At 35.1% G+C, this 19,055-nt stretch overlaps 1 protein-coding gene across 5 annotated transcripts in view; it reads right to left on the bottom strand.

Moving 5' to 3' along the window:
- Positions 1-19,055, bottom strand: part of LOC126816854 (zinc finger protein 239) — a 138,659-nt gene that overhangs the window by 15,013 nt on the left and 104,591 nt on the right. For 3 of the 5 annotated variants that reach the window (XM_056100277.1, XM_056100268.1, XM_056100263.1), the window contains 3 exons: positions 5,351-5,626; positions 3,804-3,986; positions 1,283-1,476 (listed from right to left, as the gene is read on the bottom strand). In XM_056100277.1, the coding sequence (XP_055956252.1) occupies positions 1,283-1,476; positions 3,804-3,986; positions 5,351-5,626 (653 nt within the window). Of the gene's footprint in view, positions 1-1,282; positions 1,477-3,803; positions 3,987-5,350; positions 5,627-5,896; positions 6,053-6,586; positions 6,674-7,456; positions 8,330-11,342; positions 11,541-12,454; positions 12,734-13,460; positions 13,496-17,073; positions 17,194-19,055 lie in introns of those variants that run through there. The other 2 variants (XM_056100281.1, XM_056100272.1) reach the window with 2 other exon arrangements.

Below are 19,055 nucleotides of genomic sequence, written 5' to 3' on the forward strand. Positions count from 1 at the left end.
GTTTCTATACATACATACTCACACGCTTTATGTAATAAACTATTACCATACTTATCTTTAACATCAAGTTTAGCACCATATGATATCAACAACTGTAGTTTCTCTACAGATTGTTTATCTGAAAGTAAAGCTGTAAATATTGGGGTTTTACCATAATTATTCATACTCTCTATATCTACCCTACCTGTATTTAACAACAATTTAACAGTTTCTACACATACACAGTCACACGCTACATGTAATAAACTATTACTATCCCCATCTTTAACATCAAGTTTAGCACCATATGATATCAATAATTCTAGTTTCTTTATAGGTTGTTCATATGAACGTATAGCTACAAATATTGGGGTTTCATTTAAAATGTTCATACTCTCTATATCTACCCTACCTGTATTTAACAACAATTCAACAGTTTCTACACATCCATACCAACACGCTATATGTAATAAACTATCAGATTCACCATACCTATCTTTAACATCAAGTTTAGCACCATATGATATCAATAATTCTAGTTTCTCAACAGGTTGTTTATTGGAACCTATAGCTACAAGTATTGGGGTTTCACCATAAACATCCCTACACTCTATATCTACTACCCTACCTGTATTTAACAACCATTTAACAGTTTCTACACATCCATACTCACACGCTACATGTAATAAACTATTACTATCCCCATCTTTAACATCAAGTTTAGCACCATATGATATCAATAATTCTAGTTTTTCTACAGGTTGTTGACGTGAATGTATAGCTCCAAGTATTGGGGTACTAACATCATTGTTCTTACTCTCTATAACTACCCTACCTGTATTTAACAACCATTCAACAGTTTCTACACATCCATACTCACACGCTGCATGTAATAAACTATTACTATCCCCATCTTTAACATCAAGTTTAGCACCATATGATATCAATAATTCTAGTTTTTCTACAGGTTGTCTACGTGAACAAGTATTGGAGTATTATCACACCAACCCTTACTCTCTATATCTATCCTACCTGTATTTAACAACAATTTAACAGTTTCTACACATCCATACCCACACGCCTCATGTAATAAACTATAACCAAACATATTTTGAACATCAAGTTTAGCACCATATGATATCAATAATTCTAATTTCTCCACAGTTTGAATACCCGATCTAATACAATCAAACATGGCTGTACTATTTATATCAATTGTTTTATCTGATAAAATAGATTTTAATTCGTCTAATGTACCACGTTCACAAACTTTAAATAATATATCTTTATCTACTGGTCTTACAACTTTATCATCATTGTAAACAGGTGATGTTTTAACTGGTGTTGTATCATCTTTACGTTGATTAATATGACTAGAATCTAGACTCGATGATGTTGATGGTTGACCAGACTCTAGATCCTGATGTTGAGAAGTGGATTGTAGACAATACTCTAGCTTTGGTGAATGGTGACCTGGTGTCAATAAAGTTGTAATATCTGAAATATATTAATTGAGGTACATTATGTATAAGACTAAAATGTAATAAGTAACATAAATGTTGGATTGGAATCACTGACTACAGAGGTTGGTATGAATGCCATTTATAAACAGGTCGAAACAAATAACAAAACGTGTCAAAATTTAACACTGTCGTATAATTGGTACGTTTAGATACCGAGCATGGTTACCGAACATTGCTGGTTGCCACGGATGACGTAAAGGTGATCTCGACGTCATGGAATACATAATGACATCATGCATATCACACTGTTGCATGATCTTATTAGATTTGGACCATAATGTGACCAGATGATCTTTAATACGACAATAACCTTCATAGATCAAACAATACTACAATAACATATCCCAAATTACATAAAATATTACCTCGAATCACGATAATATATATAAAAAAAATTAAACATACTGGAAATGAAACGAAATAGGGTTTGCCGTCCCTTACTGTTCTGCCACGACTTATATAATGAAGAAAGGAATATGCCATACAGTGTTCTATGGGGGAGATTTTGCCCGGATACGGGCGTTACCACCTACTCTCATATAGAATTCCAACCGCAAAGTTATATTTTACGCCTATGTGTAAACCGGACCTCAGTTTTTTGTCCCATCAGGACGACTATATGTTGTCCCTTGCCAGCAACCCTGTCGAGCACCAGTGACAAGAGAAAACCACACCTAATTCGAACATGTAACCTCCAGGTTAGCGAGCCAACGTCTTACTCATTGATTCACCGCGGCTCCCTACACTAGAAAACGCCCACTAACCTAGTTACACATTTTATGTAAAAGACAGGGGGTCATCTAAAATCGTTTGATCTTTAATATACAGTGAAATTGGACAATAATTGGACCACCTTTGTATATAATATCATTATGCTTTTCTACTATTTGTGTAAAAGAAGGGTGGGTGGGGTGGGGCATTTAACAGGAAGTTGCCATAACTCATCTACGATTGTTGTGTAATCAACATATATTTGAACGTCAATTCAAATCGAATAATAATTATGATTTCCAGAGGTTCCATAAACTATAATCACGGACAATAATCCACAAGGTTACGGTCAGATACGTGCCAAAATCGCAACCATCTGAAATGTTGAAGATATAATCTCAGTTTCATAAAAGAAATAAGGAAACAATTTGATCTCTAGACTAGACAGCTGTCCTTGTCAGACCATCCATCCTGCACCACCGACATGGGGGAAACCACGCCGGAAAATCCCGATGACCTCTCTCTCAGTCAATGCAGGGATGGAACACGCGATCTCCAGGATAGCCAGCCAGCTTCCTACCCACCTAAATGAGAACAGACGTCTGAACGGACGTGGACAACGGCATAAAACGTCCACTCTAATATTTAAGAGGAACAAGTCTATAAAATGTGTTTTTTTTGTGAGTCTAATATTTATTCAATGTTTCTATTTTCATTGTTATGAACTCAAAAACGAAGTGGTTTTATCAGATACTGGTAGTTTAGAAGTTAGTGTTATATCATCCCTCATGGACAATTGCCGTTCATCCTACTTTTTTCAATTTCTCTCGTCCCATCCAAAATAACTGGAGTAAATTCCACACGAAATGTGTTATGCCCGACAAGTTAGAACTACATGATTTGAATAGGTTAATGCCTTTGCACCATCAGATTGTATTTATTTTATACATGTAGCGTGGAATGAAAATTAATCGAAATGGGGTTTACTGTCCATTCAACAATTAAATGGGTTTTGTCGGGCCAGACTCAAGTTTTCAGTGGTTAAAAGTGCAATTTGTGAAATTTTGCCTCTGTGTTCATTGTATTGTATCTCATACATGTTGTTATAATTATTATATTACTTTGTATACGGTCCCGTTGGGTTTCTCCTAACACTATTTGATCAACTTTGCTTCAATTTCATCAACAGTAGGCTAGTCTAAATATCATCTGAATTAGATAGTTCTATTATGCATTTGTCTATCATGCAAAATGCAGAATGGAGAAGTGTAATGTGCAAAATAACTATTATACTGTATTTAGTATTATTGAAAAGTGTATTCTGTATTTTAACACTTTGACATTAGTATTGTGGTGGAATGGAAATTGCAAATTGTAAAACTAGAATACGTATTTTGAAGAACTGCGGACATATGCATTTTGCACCGTGAACATTGAAATAATATTGGCAACTTTATCCTTATATCCTTGTACCTGGTCAATACGATGTATTCTTATAACTGGGCAATATAAGATTTATCCTTATAGTCTTCCTGGATTTGTTTATAAAGATTGTCCAGATTTTAATGTTTATGTTTGAAATATATTTACCTGTTCTGATATTACCATGTAAAGTTTCTGTTTGTGAAACTAAAGCTGATCCAGTATCTGTACTACTACTGGTACTAGGGGTTGGTCGTGTTTCTACTTGGAAAATTGAATTCTTACTAGTGGAATGACTTTCTGAAGATTTCCTTTTACCATTATTTGTCTTACCAGACATGTTAGATCGTCCTGCCAATAAAGGTATTAAATGAACGCTTCCACAGAGGGAGAGAGAGTTACATAAACTGTTGAAGTCAATATAATTCGTGACAAATGTTATGTAGTAAAATAAAGACCGGGGTGAAACCTTTGCCGAAAGTTGGCCGACATATCGCCGCCTGGACGAAATGACCCCCCCCCCCCTCTACCATATTACATTGCACAGTGATTATCAATAACAGTACTATTCACAGAGTGAATATTGCACTGGTTGATTCCAGTGTTGGCGGCGGTGGTGTACATAATATAAACAACATATCTCGGCACTCGTAGTACGCGGTTGCCGAGTTGGTGAAGAAATGAAAGACGTTAAATCACATCTCCTTCAATCTTTTGTTCACTCAATAATTACCCCAAATTTTGAAATCTTCTGACTGAGACAAAATAGCACCCAGCCTCTCTCGGTTACATGGTTTTCAGAAAAGGTGGGAAGTCAAATTCTTCATATAGATGTAAGCCATAGACGAGAACTAATTACAATATTACATGAATAATTATACGAATACTACGTTTGAAGATTATGATTGATAAGGAATATTAATGACGACTTGTGTTTTATAATTGAAATGAGTGTAAGAACAATGCGCATGAGTTCAACAAGACGAAATGAGTTTGGTAAAAACAATAGATACGGTTATTGAGTCTTCTCTAGTATAGATGACACCCCACTCAAATTGTTAACAAACCGTTGTCATGCAAGATGCGCCCAGATGGACAGAAAACAAGCTAAAAGAAAAAATACAATAAGGTGCTATAATCTAGGGTGTTACGGTCCGACATAACAATTTATGTCCACAAGCTAATGACACGATTTTTCGTACAATCAGGGGCTATAATCCATGAAGTTACGATCCAATACACGCCGATATCGAAGGGAGGCGAGATCTTTGGGAGATAAACCTATATTTCAAGTTTCGTCAAAATCTGATAAAATTTTTTGACCTGTAGAGTGTCCACAAACAAAATGTGGACGGACGGTGCGACGACAATAAAAGTTATAATGTGAACGTATAAAATTATATTACTTTGACGAAAATGAATTACGAGGTAAACTGTATGCTTGACATGTGAATAAAGGTCTAATTAATGATTTATATAACATTTGAGGACAAACGGAAGATCCGCATTTTAACTCGAAACCGTGATGGCTTCTTTTCTCTACTTTTGATTGATCAATGCCAATATCAAACACCCATGAGGGAATCCCAAAATCGAAACTGACATGCTGAAAAAATAATAAGTGTTAAAATATATACCGAGGAACCCTCACCCCAATCAATGCTAAATTAATTCATGCGCATACAACCACTGAGACCAGTAATAAATGTACATACCTGTGAGCTTCTCAGCCAATCCTTTATATTCCAGGTCTATCAAACATTGGATAAATGCATCAAAATGTTTCGGGTTGCCTTTTAGTATTCTTATTAATTCGGATACACCATCCTTTGGTTGTTTAGCGACTGCGTTTAATATGCTGGTCAATTGATAATCATGAACAACAAAACGTTCATGTAATTTGCGTGCCACAGTTTCAATCTCGTCCGCAAGTGTAGTTCGTAGTAATTCGCTGTTTGCCGTTAAAATGACCCTGTGGTGTGGCAGGTCACCTAAATTAAAATATAAATGGTCATTTATTAAAGGTGAAACATACCAGAAAAAAAAACAGGTCAATTTGGGACTAACATATGGTTTTATTTTATATCCATAATATGCTTGTAGTTGCGAACCCTACTCCTAGTAACGTACAAGCTGAAAATTTAAACCACGTATGTTGACTCAATGCCAGACCTGTATGATCTAAAGAGCACCAGTTTAGACCATTCGACTATTTGTGCTGTGTGCCTTCTTAACCTCAACTTTCAGAATATCAACCTCACCATATTCCTCGTGTATCTCTGATCTGTTGCCGACTCCTGAATGTGATACATCATAGTGACGTCTATCCGCCATTTCTCTAATCATGAACTGATTCCCTTGGGACGAACCAGACATTTCTCCATATCTCTGATCTGTATGGTGCAGTATTACAGTATCTGAATTTAAAAAATATTGAAAAATAACATTATTTTTTTTCTTAGAGGGAGAGAGAGAGATGATAAAGGTGTGTAGTAAAATAGATTCCAGAGATGAAACCTCTAATGAAAGTTGGCAGAGCCATCGCTGTCTGGGCAAAATGATATCTCTCTACATTGCACAGAGATTATCAATAACAGAACTATTTGCACAGTGACAATGAGACGACGTTTAGGTATCCGTAGGTCTTACAAAGTAACATAAATATTTCATAGCACGCTACGTGGTGTATACCAGATTTTATTTGCTCAGACATGTAAGGCGTTAAATCCCATTTCATCCAGTCTTTTGTTCACTCAATAATTGCCCTCAATTTGGCTGAAAATCAGTAATGTTCATCCTCTCACAGTCACGTGGTTTCAGAAAAGGTTGGCATTCAGGCTCAAAATTATTCCCATTATTTTCGTTAAATTCTTCAAATAAGCCATGGACAAGAACTAATTACAAGATTACATAAATAATTATAGAGTTATAATAGTTAGATATTATCCTACTGTTATCTTCAGGTGACATCATCCTCGCCTCTCTTCTAGATATAAACTTTCTCCTCTTGGCACGAGGTGGACTCTCTTGGTATTCAACTGAAACAATAAACACGACGATATTATACCTGTGGCTGTAATAATTTGTATCATTGACAATAATATTATTATAGCAAGTTTTTGTTTATAAGACATTAAAATAATGATGATCACCATTGACAAATTAAAATTCAACTAAAGGATTTCTTACAGGTCATTATGCTTCGTGCCATATAATGAAACGGACTTTTGCAAAGCATCAAACCAAATCTATAATTACAATTGATTTACTACCGGATATGACGTATTGCAGTTGACTCCACTTTATTAACACAAACACGAGAGTAACAAGAATTTTATGCAACTTATTTCCCTGTGATGACAACTATATAACATAATGAAATCAGATGAATGTGATGACAACTATATAACATAATGAAATCAGATGAATATGATGTAAAATTCAGGTCAAGGTAACGAGTAAAAAACAATATTATCATACTTCTATACACGCACTGATTTACATAACAACATATATTACTAGACACATAACAATATTATCATACATCTATACCCGCACTGATTTAAATAACAACATATATTACTAGACACATAACAATATGGTGTTAATATCATGTCTGAGGGTGATGATGATAGTAAATAACGTACCGTATTGATATGATGTTAGTATCATGTCTGAGGGTGATGATGATAGTAAATAACGTACCGTATTGATATGATGTTAGTATCATGTCTGAGGGTGATGATGATAGTAAATAACGTACCGTATTGATATGGTGTTAATATCATGTCTGAGGATGATGATGATAGTAAATAACATACCGTATTGATATGCTGATGTGGTGGCTTGTTCTGTGTAAGAAAGTTCATCTTCTTTGTGTTTCAGTGCTAGCTCCCAATTTCTCAAATTGTTTTCCCGTTGTTTGTGTTCCTCTTCTCGTTGTTTTTGTTGTTCTTCGCGTTGTTTTTGTTCCTCTTCCCGTTGTTTCAATTGTTCAATTTGCTTCGTCAGTTTAGCTATTTCGGCCAATCTGTTTTGATTGACTACTTCTTGGTCTTCAAACAACTTCTTCGCCTCTTCGTACATTTCGTTTTTATAAAATGCCCCACCATTTTTCTGTATAGTTGTCTGAAGTAATTGTAAGATTCTATCAACATCCTTCGTCTTTCCTTCTGTTTTATCTTTCCTTCCGTTATTGATCGTTGCGGATGGGCAGTGTTTAAAAACATCACTAAATGTTGACAAATGAGTATGAAATTCGTCTATAGCACCATCTTCACTTCGATCAACCAGTAGATCTTTCCCAGTAAACACCACAACGGCAAATTTATCAATCATTTCACCAAAGGTATTTTTAAAGTATTCAAGAACTTTTATGTCCTCTTGTGAGAGCCTTGAGTCAATTCTGAATACCATAATAAATAAATGGGGCCCTGGTGATAAAATATTAATACATTTAACGATTTCCCTGGCTATTGTTTTGTTACTGTTACCCGTGTCAAACAAACCTGGTGTATCCACAACTTTTAGTAAGGTATCTACACCATTTAATTGAAGATGTCGTTGTCCTGAACCACATTCTGATGTTACAGAGGAAGTCTGTTGTTGTGATTTAAAGATATTGTGTTGTAACAGCGCATTCCCTAGTGCGCTCTTACCAACCCCTGTCTTTCCTATAATGGATACCCGGATTTCTGAAAATAAAACAAACATTGGGTAACAGGAGAGGTTCGGGATTTGGAAATGTTATAGAAGTACAATATCAAATAACTACAATGCCAGACTGAGAATAATTATTGACAACCTACAACCTACTGAGCTATATCAACATCTATATATCTAGATACATTTGGTGTTCAATGGTCGAAAGTTTGAAATGAAATGAATCCCGGAAATACATATCCCCTCCTCAGTAGATTAATCAGGTCGTCTCTTTTTGAATAAAGATTTTATTGATAGACTGTATTTTAATATGGTTCTGACTAAAACAAGACTGTATTTTAATATGGTTCTGACTAAAACAATATGAACGTATCTGAAACTGCAGCATTTGGAGGTCACAAATCATGAAATTAAATCAACATTAACTGGTCAATGTGGGTTATCCTTATGTATGGTCAGTAGGGTTTATCCTTGTACCGTATTTTTCGGTGTATAAGGCGCACTTTTTTTACCAGGTATTTTATTTTCTTGAAGGGGTGCGCCTTATACATTGTATTAAGCAAATCTTGGCTTTTCTGTGTGTCAACATCGAGGTCTGAAGTTGATCATATCGACAACAGCAATAAAGATGGCGGCCATTTCCCATACCGATATCCCGTATACCGTTAGTCATAGACGACAGTGGCAACAATATGGGTCAATAGCGGTTTAGTGTTATTAAAATATCTGCAAAGATATCGTAAATAGTTAGATGACATATTTTTCTGCTATTCCGACATTCCGATGTCGTCTTTTTTCGTGCAATAAATATGGCGGCCATTTAAGATACGGTATCGGCTTTTCCGTATACCGTTAGTCATATTTCTATTATTCCGGCTTTTCTGTATACCGTTAGTCATAAACGACAGTGCTAACAATATCTGCAAAATTCTCGTTAATATTTCTATTATTCCTGCGTATTTGATGACATATATTTCTGCTAATCCGTTTACCGGTACAGTTAGCCACTGTCGGCAATCCAAACAGTGTGTCGTCAACGGTGATATCAGTCAAGTTGACGAAAAGGCGGGGCTTACGACAGACAAAGAGTTTTCATTGGCTATTAGAAGGGTAATTTCCATTGAGCACACGCTCATTATACCATAGGCTATGGGTATTGTCTGTTACAATGATAGCGTTAATGGGCGGGATTACAGTTAAACTGGCAGAATATATCGAAGAACAGAACAAATTTAATCCATCGACTAAAATATATTTTAGTATAGCACAGCATAGTTATAGGCACAGTATAGATATAATAAAATATGGATATAAGAAAAACAAAACGTCTCACGTTTGACTCCCCCAAACTAAATTCACGACCCGCGGCCCTATTACCGTGTGCTTCAGCGTAACTAATTACCCTCAACTTCTCCTTAGCGGTATAAGCGGTTCGTCTCGTAGCCATTCTGAATAAATAATTTTTAAGAATGATGGAATGTTCACTGGTGTTTTATATACATCGGGGTGTTTTCTTTGAGCAAGACTGTCTTTTAGTAACCGTTTTAAGTTACCGACGGTTTTCATTCAACATGGATTCAGTGATTGGCCCATTGTTATAATTTACCGGTATAGTTAATTATCTACCAGTGAGTTGTTATCGTTTTCTTTATGAAGTCGTTTGTAGTTGACAAAATCATTGTTTCTTTGATTGGTATTAAAAATGCTATTGTATTATTTTACCGGTATAGTTAATTATCTACCAGTGAGTTGTTACCGTTTTCTTTATGAAGTTGTTTGTAGTTGACAAAATCATTGTTTTTTTGATTGGTATTAAAAATGCTATTGTATTATTTTACTGATAGATCTAAATGGCTACAATCTGGGTATTGTCATGATGCGTGGAGTGGGCGGGGCAACAGACGCTATCGTTTGATTGTCAGTTGTTTGCATAACTTGGAGTAAACTGGAATTGTTGTTTCTCTTTTACCGGTAGTCAGGATTTAAGTTGTGAGTAGCTGATCATGATATATTATTTCTACAGGTATTATTTAATTTGTTTATCATCAAAACCGATTCATTTATCACAGACAATTACTCACGAATTTAACACGATGTAATAGACGGCCATGTTTGTTGTGGGCGGGACTTGAATGACAATTTCACTACCGTACGAGCAACAGAATTACAGCTGAAAGTTATGCAATAATGCAATTGCGTGTTATAATTAATATAAACAAATGTAACAAAAGCAATTTATTTCATAAAGAAATATAATTATATAAAGCTTGATACGGCTAAATATCGGTAATTATTATAACTGTAAACAATAGAGTTTGACGTAGTTACTGGAGATCGCAGGTGGATTTGAGAAACATATGCTATGGCACGAGTTTCACACGCGCTGGGAAAGGGTGCGCCTAAACCACGCATATTTTTTTTTTCCTGAAACACCTCTGCCAAAGTCGCCCTGCGCCTTATCTACGCATGCGCCTTATACACCGAAAAATACGGTAACTGATCAATATAACAGGGTTTATCCTTGTAACTGGTCAATATGCCAGGGTTTGTCCTTATAACTGGTCAATATGCCAGGGTTTATCCTTGTAACTGGTCAATAAGCCAATGTTTATCCTTGTAACTGGTCAATAAGCCAGGGTTTATCCTATCCTTGTAACTGGTCAATATGGTGTAACACTGATATATTGGAACGGTTTTTCAAATTGGTTACAAATTGTGATCTCTAAGGGTCCACAAGCTAAAAAATGTGATTTATTCGTATTGACATGGAGCATAACTGGTCCATAGGACTTATTCTTCTAACTGGTACAAAGGCTTTGCCCTTTTAATGTTTGTGTCTGAAATATATTTATCTTTATATAACTGGGCAATATAGGGTTTATCCTCATAACTGGGAAATATAGGGTTTGCCCTCATAACTGGGTAATATAGGGTTTAGTCTCATAACTGGACAATATAAGGTTTATACTTATAACTGGACAGTAGGGTTTATCCTTATAGTCTTCTTATAAAGATTGTTAATTTTTATGTTTCAAATATATTTACCTGTACTAGTATTATCATGTAAAGTTTCTTTTTGTGAAACTAAAGCTGATCCTGTATCTGTACTGCTACTGGTACTAGGAGATGGCCGTGTTACTGTTTGTAGAACCAAAGCTGATACTGTATCTGTACTACTACTGGTACTAGGAGATGGTCGTGTTTCTATTTGGGGGATTGTATTAACACTAGTTGAATGTCTTTCTGAAGAGAGAGAGAGAGAAGGAGAAATGGGATACAAACTAGGTCATTTCTGGACTAACATATGTTTCAATTTAATTTCAATAATTCGCCTGCACTAACCTACTGGTCTTTAGCAGTGGGAGGGGGAAACCGGGGGACCTATAGAAAACCCACGAGGTTGCACAGGCGCCCCTACTCCTTGTCACGTATAAGCGAGGAATCGAAACCACGGCACTTGACTCAATGACAGACCTTTTATTCATTTTATGAATAATTGTCTTGCCATGCATGGATAGTCCTGCCACTGAGATTATTTATAATAATAATAATAATAAATGGGGAGGGAGAAAGAGATATTATGAACAATAATATATATGGACAAGCAGTTACATAATCTGTTAAAGTCCCTATAACTCGTGACAAATGTTGTTTAGTAAAATAGAGTATAGAGGTCAAACCTTTACCGAAGGTTGGCCGACATATCGCCGCCTAGATGAAATGACCCCCACCCCCACCATATTACATTGCACAATGATTATCAATAACAGTACTATTCACAGAGTGAATATTGCACTGGTTATTTCCAGTGTTGGTCGCGGTAATGTACATAATATAACCTACATATCTCGGCACTCGTAGTACGCTGTATGGCGTATACTCATTTTCTGTTGCCCAGTCTATTGTTCACTCAATAACTGACCCAAATTTTTAAATAAATAGGGTTCATACTCCGAATGAAAAACAAGAGTTCCGTTGTGTTTACATGGTTTTCATAAAGGTGGGAAGTTACGTTCTTCAAAAAATATCAAACTGCCGAAATCGAAACTGACATCCTGAAAAAATAATAAGTGTTGAAATATATCCAAAAGTAAAATATCAATGGAACTCTCTCCCACAATCAATGCTCATAAAACCATTGATATATATGTAAATACCTGTAAGCTTCTGAACCAATCCTAAATACCCGAGGTCCTTCAAACATTCGATAAATCTGTCAAAATGTACCGCCGAGCTGCCTTTTAGTATTTTTATTAATTCGAATACACCATCATCTGGTTGATGAGGGACTGTTTTTAATATGATGTTCAACTGATGATCACTCAAAACAAAACGTTCATTTAATTTGTGTGCCACGTTTTTAATTCCGTCCGCAAGTATTGTTCGTAGCAATTTGCTGTTTTCCGTTAAAATGGCATGGTGGTGTGGCAGGTATCCTAAATTAAAAGATAAAAGATCATTTATTAAAGGTGAAACATACCAGAATAAAAAACGGGTCAATTCGGGACTAACATATGGTTCTATTTGATATCAATAATATGCTTGTACGTGTGAAGAAACCGGCGAACCCTACTCCGCGTAACTAACAAGCTGGTACCTCAAACTACGTTTGTTGACTCAATGCCAGACCTTTATGATCTAAAGAGCACCAGTTTAGACCATTCGACTACCCAATCAAATATAAATACAATATCAATCTCCATGCACGCTTACCATTAAATATTAGATTTCCTTAATGATTTATATCAAGCCGATTGAAAAGGACATCGAATGACAATAGAATTAATTCTTGTATTACATGGGAGGTTTGTTGTTGAAACCACAGAAGACAAAGCGAGAGCTTCTACGTCGTACATAATTTATAATTTACTGGGACTATAACCAATTACTAAATTATTATTTGTAAGACATATGACGTCAACTACACCTTGTGACGTCCTGATTTCAAACGAAAGTTGTATTTAGAAATGAAATGGAGTTTAACGTAAGTTGTATTTAGAATTCCGGTTGACATTTGCACTATTTCATAATAAGGGCAAACAATTTAATATTTAAAGCATATACGTTGAAAAAAAAAACGTAAAGGCTACTCAGTATTGCTTCATTATTTACGGAAGACAGTTGATGTCATATTATGTAGTAACGCGCGTATCGCCTATTTACCTGGATTCCTATATCCCGCCATTTTTCGTCTTTATCTGTGAATATAAAATAACATAAACATTAATTAACTTAAGGATTAAATGAAATTGGGTTTAACATCCTACTTCCTCACTGATGGGCGGGGCATCAACCGCCTATCCACGTTATTTCAGATAAAGCTATATAACCTTTCTCCCTTGACAAATCGTGGTTTGTGTGTGGCTTCGACTTAGTCATTTCGTCCTACTTGCATGTTTAGATAGTGGTTTCAACCCAGTAGAATATAATTTGTTTTAAAGAGCTATTTACGGGAGGTAATATTAGTTTGCCCAGTTGTTTAATCCACTGACTTGAATATTTGATTATTTTGATATCAATGATGATCATTAGTAAAACATTAATTTCTAGCACTAAGTAAGCTTATAATATGTCCCTATGGGCGCCTTTTAGCTTTGCAGGTAGTATGCAATGCCGAAAATTGGCGTGAAATTTTATAGTGGGGAAGAGGTGTAAAACATGTGGTTCGGAATTGGTCTTGATTATCAACTTATAGATTAGAAAAACTTTAATTTCTATCAATATGGATCTCTAACATAGTCTATGTAGCTTAATGATAAGGCCGTATATTGTTGTTGCCCATGTCCGTCTGTCCACAATTTGTTTGCGGACACTCAAAATGTCACAATTTATATCCGATTTGGACGAAACATGAAATATAGGTGTATCTCCTTAAGATCCCGGTTTCTTTTTTTTATTGCCGTATATCGGGTCGTAATTTCATGCATTATGGCCCCTGATGAAAAATCCCGTTTTTAGCTTGTGGGCACTCTAGAGGTCACATTTTTTTTTATCCGATTTTGATGAAACTTAAAATATATGTCTATATCCTAAAGATTTTGGCTCCTTTCGATATAAGCGCATATCGGATTGTAACTCCTGGATTATGGGCCCTGATTGTACGAAAAATCACCTTTTCTTAGCTTGTGTATCCTCTAGAGGTCACAATGTTTGTCCGATTTTGATGAAAATTAAAATATATGTCTATATCCCAAAGGCATGGGTTCCTTTTAATACTTGCGCGTATCGGACCCCTGTCCACCTCTTTAAAAATGTGGGCGTATCTTGTTATACAAATTGTACACTTTATCCGGAAGGTTACCATTCCATCTAATGTTTGAAAATAAGTGTAGCATATTGTGAGGAACATTTTGGGAGACATGCAGTAGTATGAATATTTTTAAGGAATATTAAAATACTGGTAACCAAATAGAATAAAAAGCACACACACACAAAAAAAACACACAAATTATTTACATAAAGGTATTTATTCTGCAAGAAACGTTTAGAAACTGCTCTGAAAATAAGTATTACTGCCGCAAAACAAACGTACGAATTCTCCTTCACTTGGCATAATTAACCAAATGCATTCTATTTGTGGAAAACCCTTATACCCCTACATGATATGCGAGTGACCCAATTTACGCAGGCGCAGTGGTAATGTTTATGTTCTGAGAAATGGGGGAATGCTCACTTGTCCGCGGGATAATTAGTCCACCGATATCTATTATTAGGCGAAGTGGTAATGTTTATGTTCTGAGAAATGGGGGAATGCTCACTAGTCCGCGGGATAATTAGTCCACCGATATCTATTATTGGGCGAAGTGGTAATGTTTATGTTCTGAGAAATGGGGGAATGCTCACATGTCCGCGGGATAATTAGTCCACCGATATCTATGATTAGGCGAAGTGGTAATGTTTATGTTCTGAGAAATGGGGAAATGCTCACTTGTCCGCGGGATAATTAGTCCACCGATATCTATAATTAGGCGAAGTGGTAATGTTTATGTTCTGAGAAATGGGGGAATGCTCACATGTCCGCGGGATAATTAGTCCACCGATATCTATGATTAGGCGAAGTGGTAATGTTTATGTTCTGAGAAATGGGGGAATGCTCACTTGTCCGCGGGATAATTAGTCCACCGATATCTAATATTATGCGAAGTGGTAATGTTTATGCTCTGAGAAATTGACAAGTGTCGAAATGTGTGATATATATAAGAGAGTAATGTATTTTATCCACCTTATAGTCGTTAAGGCTCGACGAAGAAAGTAATGGGCTGACAATTCCAGGTAGGTCAGTAAATTTTAACCATTTTAATTACAAACTAAAGAAATAGCAAGCAATTTCGAGTCGTAGTGTCGCCTGGAACAGACAGTAGATTATTTAAGTCAATGTTGATACAGCATTATTTCACAAATCATACGAATACCATAAATAAACGTTAAAGTATATCTTTCAAAACTAAACAAGATTAATTGTATGTTATATACCAACTTTGTTTGATTCTAATATATAATATACAATGTTATAAAACCCTTTCTTGATCTATCAAACAATAATTCAGCTATTCGTCGTTCTACTTAATGTACAACAATATTCACCCTCTTAACAAACTACACGCCGGGTCTATTTTTATCTGGAAAAACCAGACCATTATATATAGATGTGACTATTTGGTATCCAGACAACTCATCCCAAAGACAATTCATCCCAAGACAACTCATCCCAATATAAGACAACTCATCCCAAGTTAGAAGACAACTCATCCCAAGTTAGAAGACAACTCATCCCACTATAAAAGACAACTCATCCCAACTTTAACCCATGGGTTAGAAGACAACTCATCCCAACAAATATAACTTATAAGTGATATTTGTTTCAATACAATTGCTATCTTTGAAGACCACTCAGACCATAACCAATCAGAATTTGTTATCTTAATCAAATTGATATTGTTGTTTTAATCAAATTGGTGATTACGTAATAAATGACTGACTGAACGACAAACTGACAGACTAAATTACTAAATGACTGGCCTAATAAAATGTATTAGTTGATGATATTGTTGAGGTTATAATAAAATGTATTATTTAATAAATTGTTGATGTAATAAATTCATACATAAATGTATTATTTAATAAATTGTTGATGTGATAAATTCATACATAAATGTATAATTTAATAAATTGTCGATGTAATAAATTCATACATAAATGTATAATTTAATAAATTGTTGATGTAATAAATTCATATATTAGTGATTATTTGTGGTATTTATTTGTAACTTGGAATGAGTCGGGTGTTTTAAAAGTTGGGATGAATTGTCTTTTGACTTGGGATGAGTTGTCTTTTGACTTGGGATGAGTTGTCTTTAAAAGTGGGATGAGTTGTCTTTTATTGGGATGAGTTGTCTGGGATGAGTTGTCTGGGATGAGTTGTCTTTGGGATGAGTTGTCAGGGAATCGACTATTTATAGTACGGGAAAACCCGATTTCTGATTTCTATATTTAATCAGTTGACTGGTTAGAAAGGAAATATTTATATTTGTGTTTTCCGTCTGTTATTTTATCTCCTACTTCAGATATTTTTACGTTTAGATGTCTTATGAAGAAGTAAAAGTTACAATCGTCCCTCATATTTCTATGTTATTATTCGAGTTGCTACTAGCCATACCTGTGTAATAATGGTGTATTCACTTATCGATTACGTAGAAAGTGTATCATTAGAAGTCAATGTCTATCATATCTCTTTTTACAAAAAATGAATTAAAATATTAAATAAAATATACTTTACTGTTTAGTTGTATAGAAATTACATATTACTTCCCCTACTGAACTGTAGAATCTTTTTAATTCAACAACTTAATGGCGACGTTACTGTTTCATTTACTTCCGTGTTCGTTCTAATTCTCGGTTATCAAGGACTGGTATGAGTGGATTCTATAATACGGAAAAGGGGCGGAGCTTATCATTGGCCCACAGGATATGAATACTAACACGCCTTGACTCTTACCCTAACCGCCATCTGCCAACTATGAGGGATACTATGTAGCATACACGCTAAAATATGTAACTATATTTACATATCTAAGATTGTATATATACCAGCTTTGTTTGTTTCTAATATATTAAATAAAATGTTATAAAACCTTGTCTTGATCTGTCAAACAATAGATTCTAATATATTAAATACAATGTTATAAAACCTCAGATATTACCTTGTCTGTCAAACAATAGTTTCTAATATATTATATACAATAAAATAAAACCAAGTACGAACAATCCAAACCATAAGACAGAATTCGAAGTCCTAAAAAACGTTATTGGCAAAATAATGTATTCGAGCTAAATAGTGTAATCAGCAAATGGACTGCTCCTCGTGTACAAAATACACGACAAACAGTGGTAACAGGTGTCCGGAAGAGTAAGCTTACCCTGCCTGGCGCCACACCCGCCATAGCTGCATCCAAACTATTAGGCGAAATCTCGGTAAAATAGCGTGATTGGCCAATGGACATAAATGACAACCTACACCGGTTGTGTTCCTAAAACAAACGGTATAGGCAAAATAGTGTAATCAGGCAAAATAGTGTAATCAGCAAATGGACTGCTCACCGTGTACAAAATACACGACAAACAGTGGATAAAACCTTGTCTTGATATGTCAAACAATTGTTCAGCTATTCGTCGTTCTGCTCACAGTACACTAATGTTTACCCTTGTGACAAACCACTATTTTTATCAGGAAAAGCCAGACCATAAATCATAGCTGTGGCTATTGAAAGTACGGGCAAACCCGATTTCTATATTTAAAGATGCATAATGTAAGAGCTAAATCTGCCTATTGCAGGTCTTTACTTTGGCTTTAAATGTTATATAAATTATTATTGAGACACATGGCAGACCAAAAGTCAACACTCTGGACCATTTGATGGCGGAGATGTAAAGAGATTGAAACACGATTACTATTTAATGATTTGATTAAAAAAAGGGTGAATCGAAGCTGAGTCTCCATAAACAAATACCCTTGCTACGATAATAGATAATATATGCCACATCTTGTCAAAACTCTAAACAGTGATAACTTGGCCCAGAATAAAGTTATTTGAATGATATTGTCAATGTATTCATTTTGCATTATGTATTTTGAGAACGGTCAGTTGTTTATCTCAATCTTACATAACGCATCTTTAACCTGTATAAATGTTACAACATAGTTTAGTAATATAATGTTTATACTTGTATATTATTCTGTATTCATTTCATTTCTTTATCTCAATCTAACATAACGCATCTTGAATCTGTATAAATGTTGCAACATAGTTTAGAAAATATGATCTTTATACTTGTATAACATTTGGTCTTTTGTATTATTTAATATTATATATTGTGCTATCCTTCTTTTGTGTTACATAATGTGAGCGACAGTGATAGTTAAAAGATTACAATCATCATATGTGTCATACAATCTCCGATGTCCTTTAATTGACCATAATATTGTTTAATTTAACAAAGGCCCAGTGACTGGCATATCTATAGTGGTCAAGTTAGATAATACGCTGACCGCTGGTTGTATTTACTACAATGTGTTCAGTTGTCACACATCAATTGTTCTGTAACCTGCTATGTGATTATCGTAAGATAGTCTTAAGTTCTTATGTTCAGTATCATTAATGAATTGGCCATTTTATAATAAATAGTCGTTAGTGTTTGGATATAGTACAGACGAACTTTGGTTGCTCACCAGAGAAGAGAGAGAAATGGGGTTTAACGTCC

This window comes from Patella vulgata, chromosome 1, assembly GCF_932274485.2.
Source record: "Patella vulgata chromosome 1, xgPatVulg1.2, whole genome shotgun sequence".
NCBI lineage: Eukaryota > Metazoa > Mollusca > Gastropoda > Patellidae > Patella > Patella vulgata.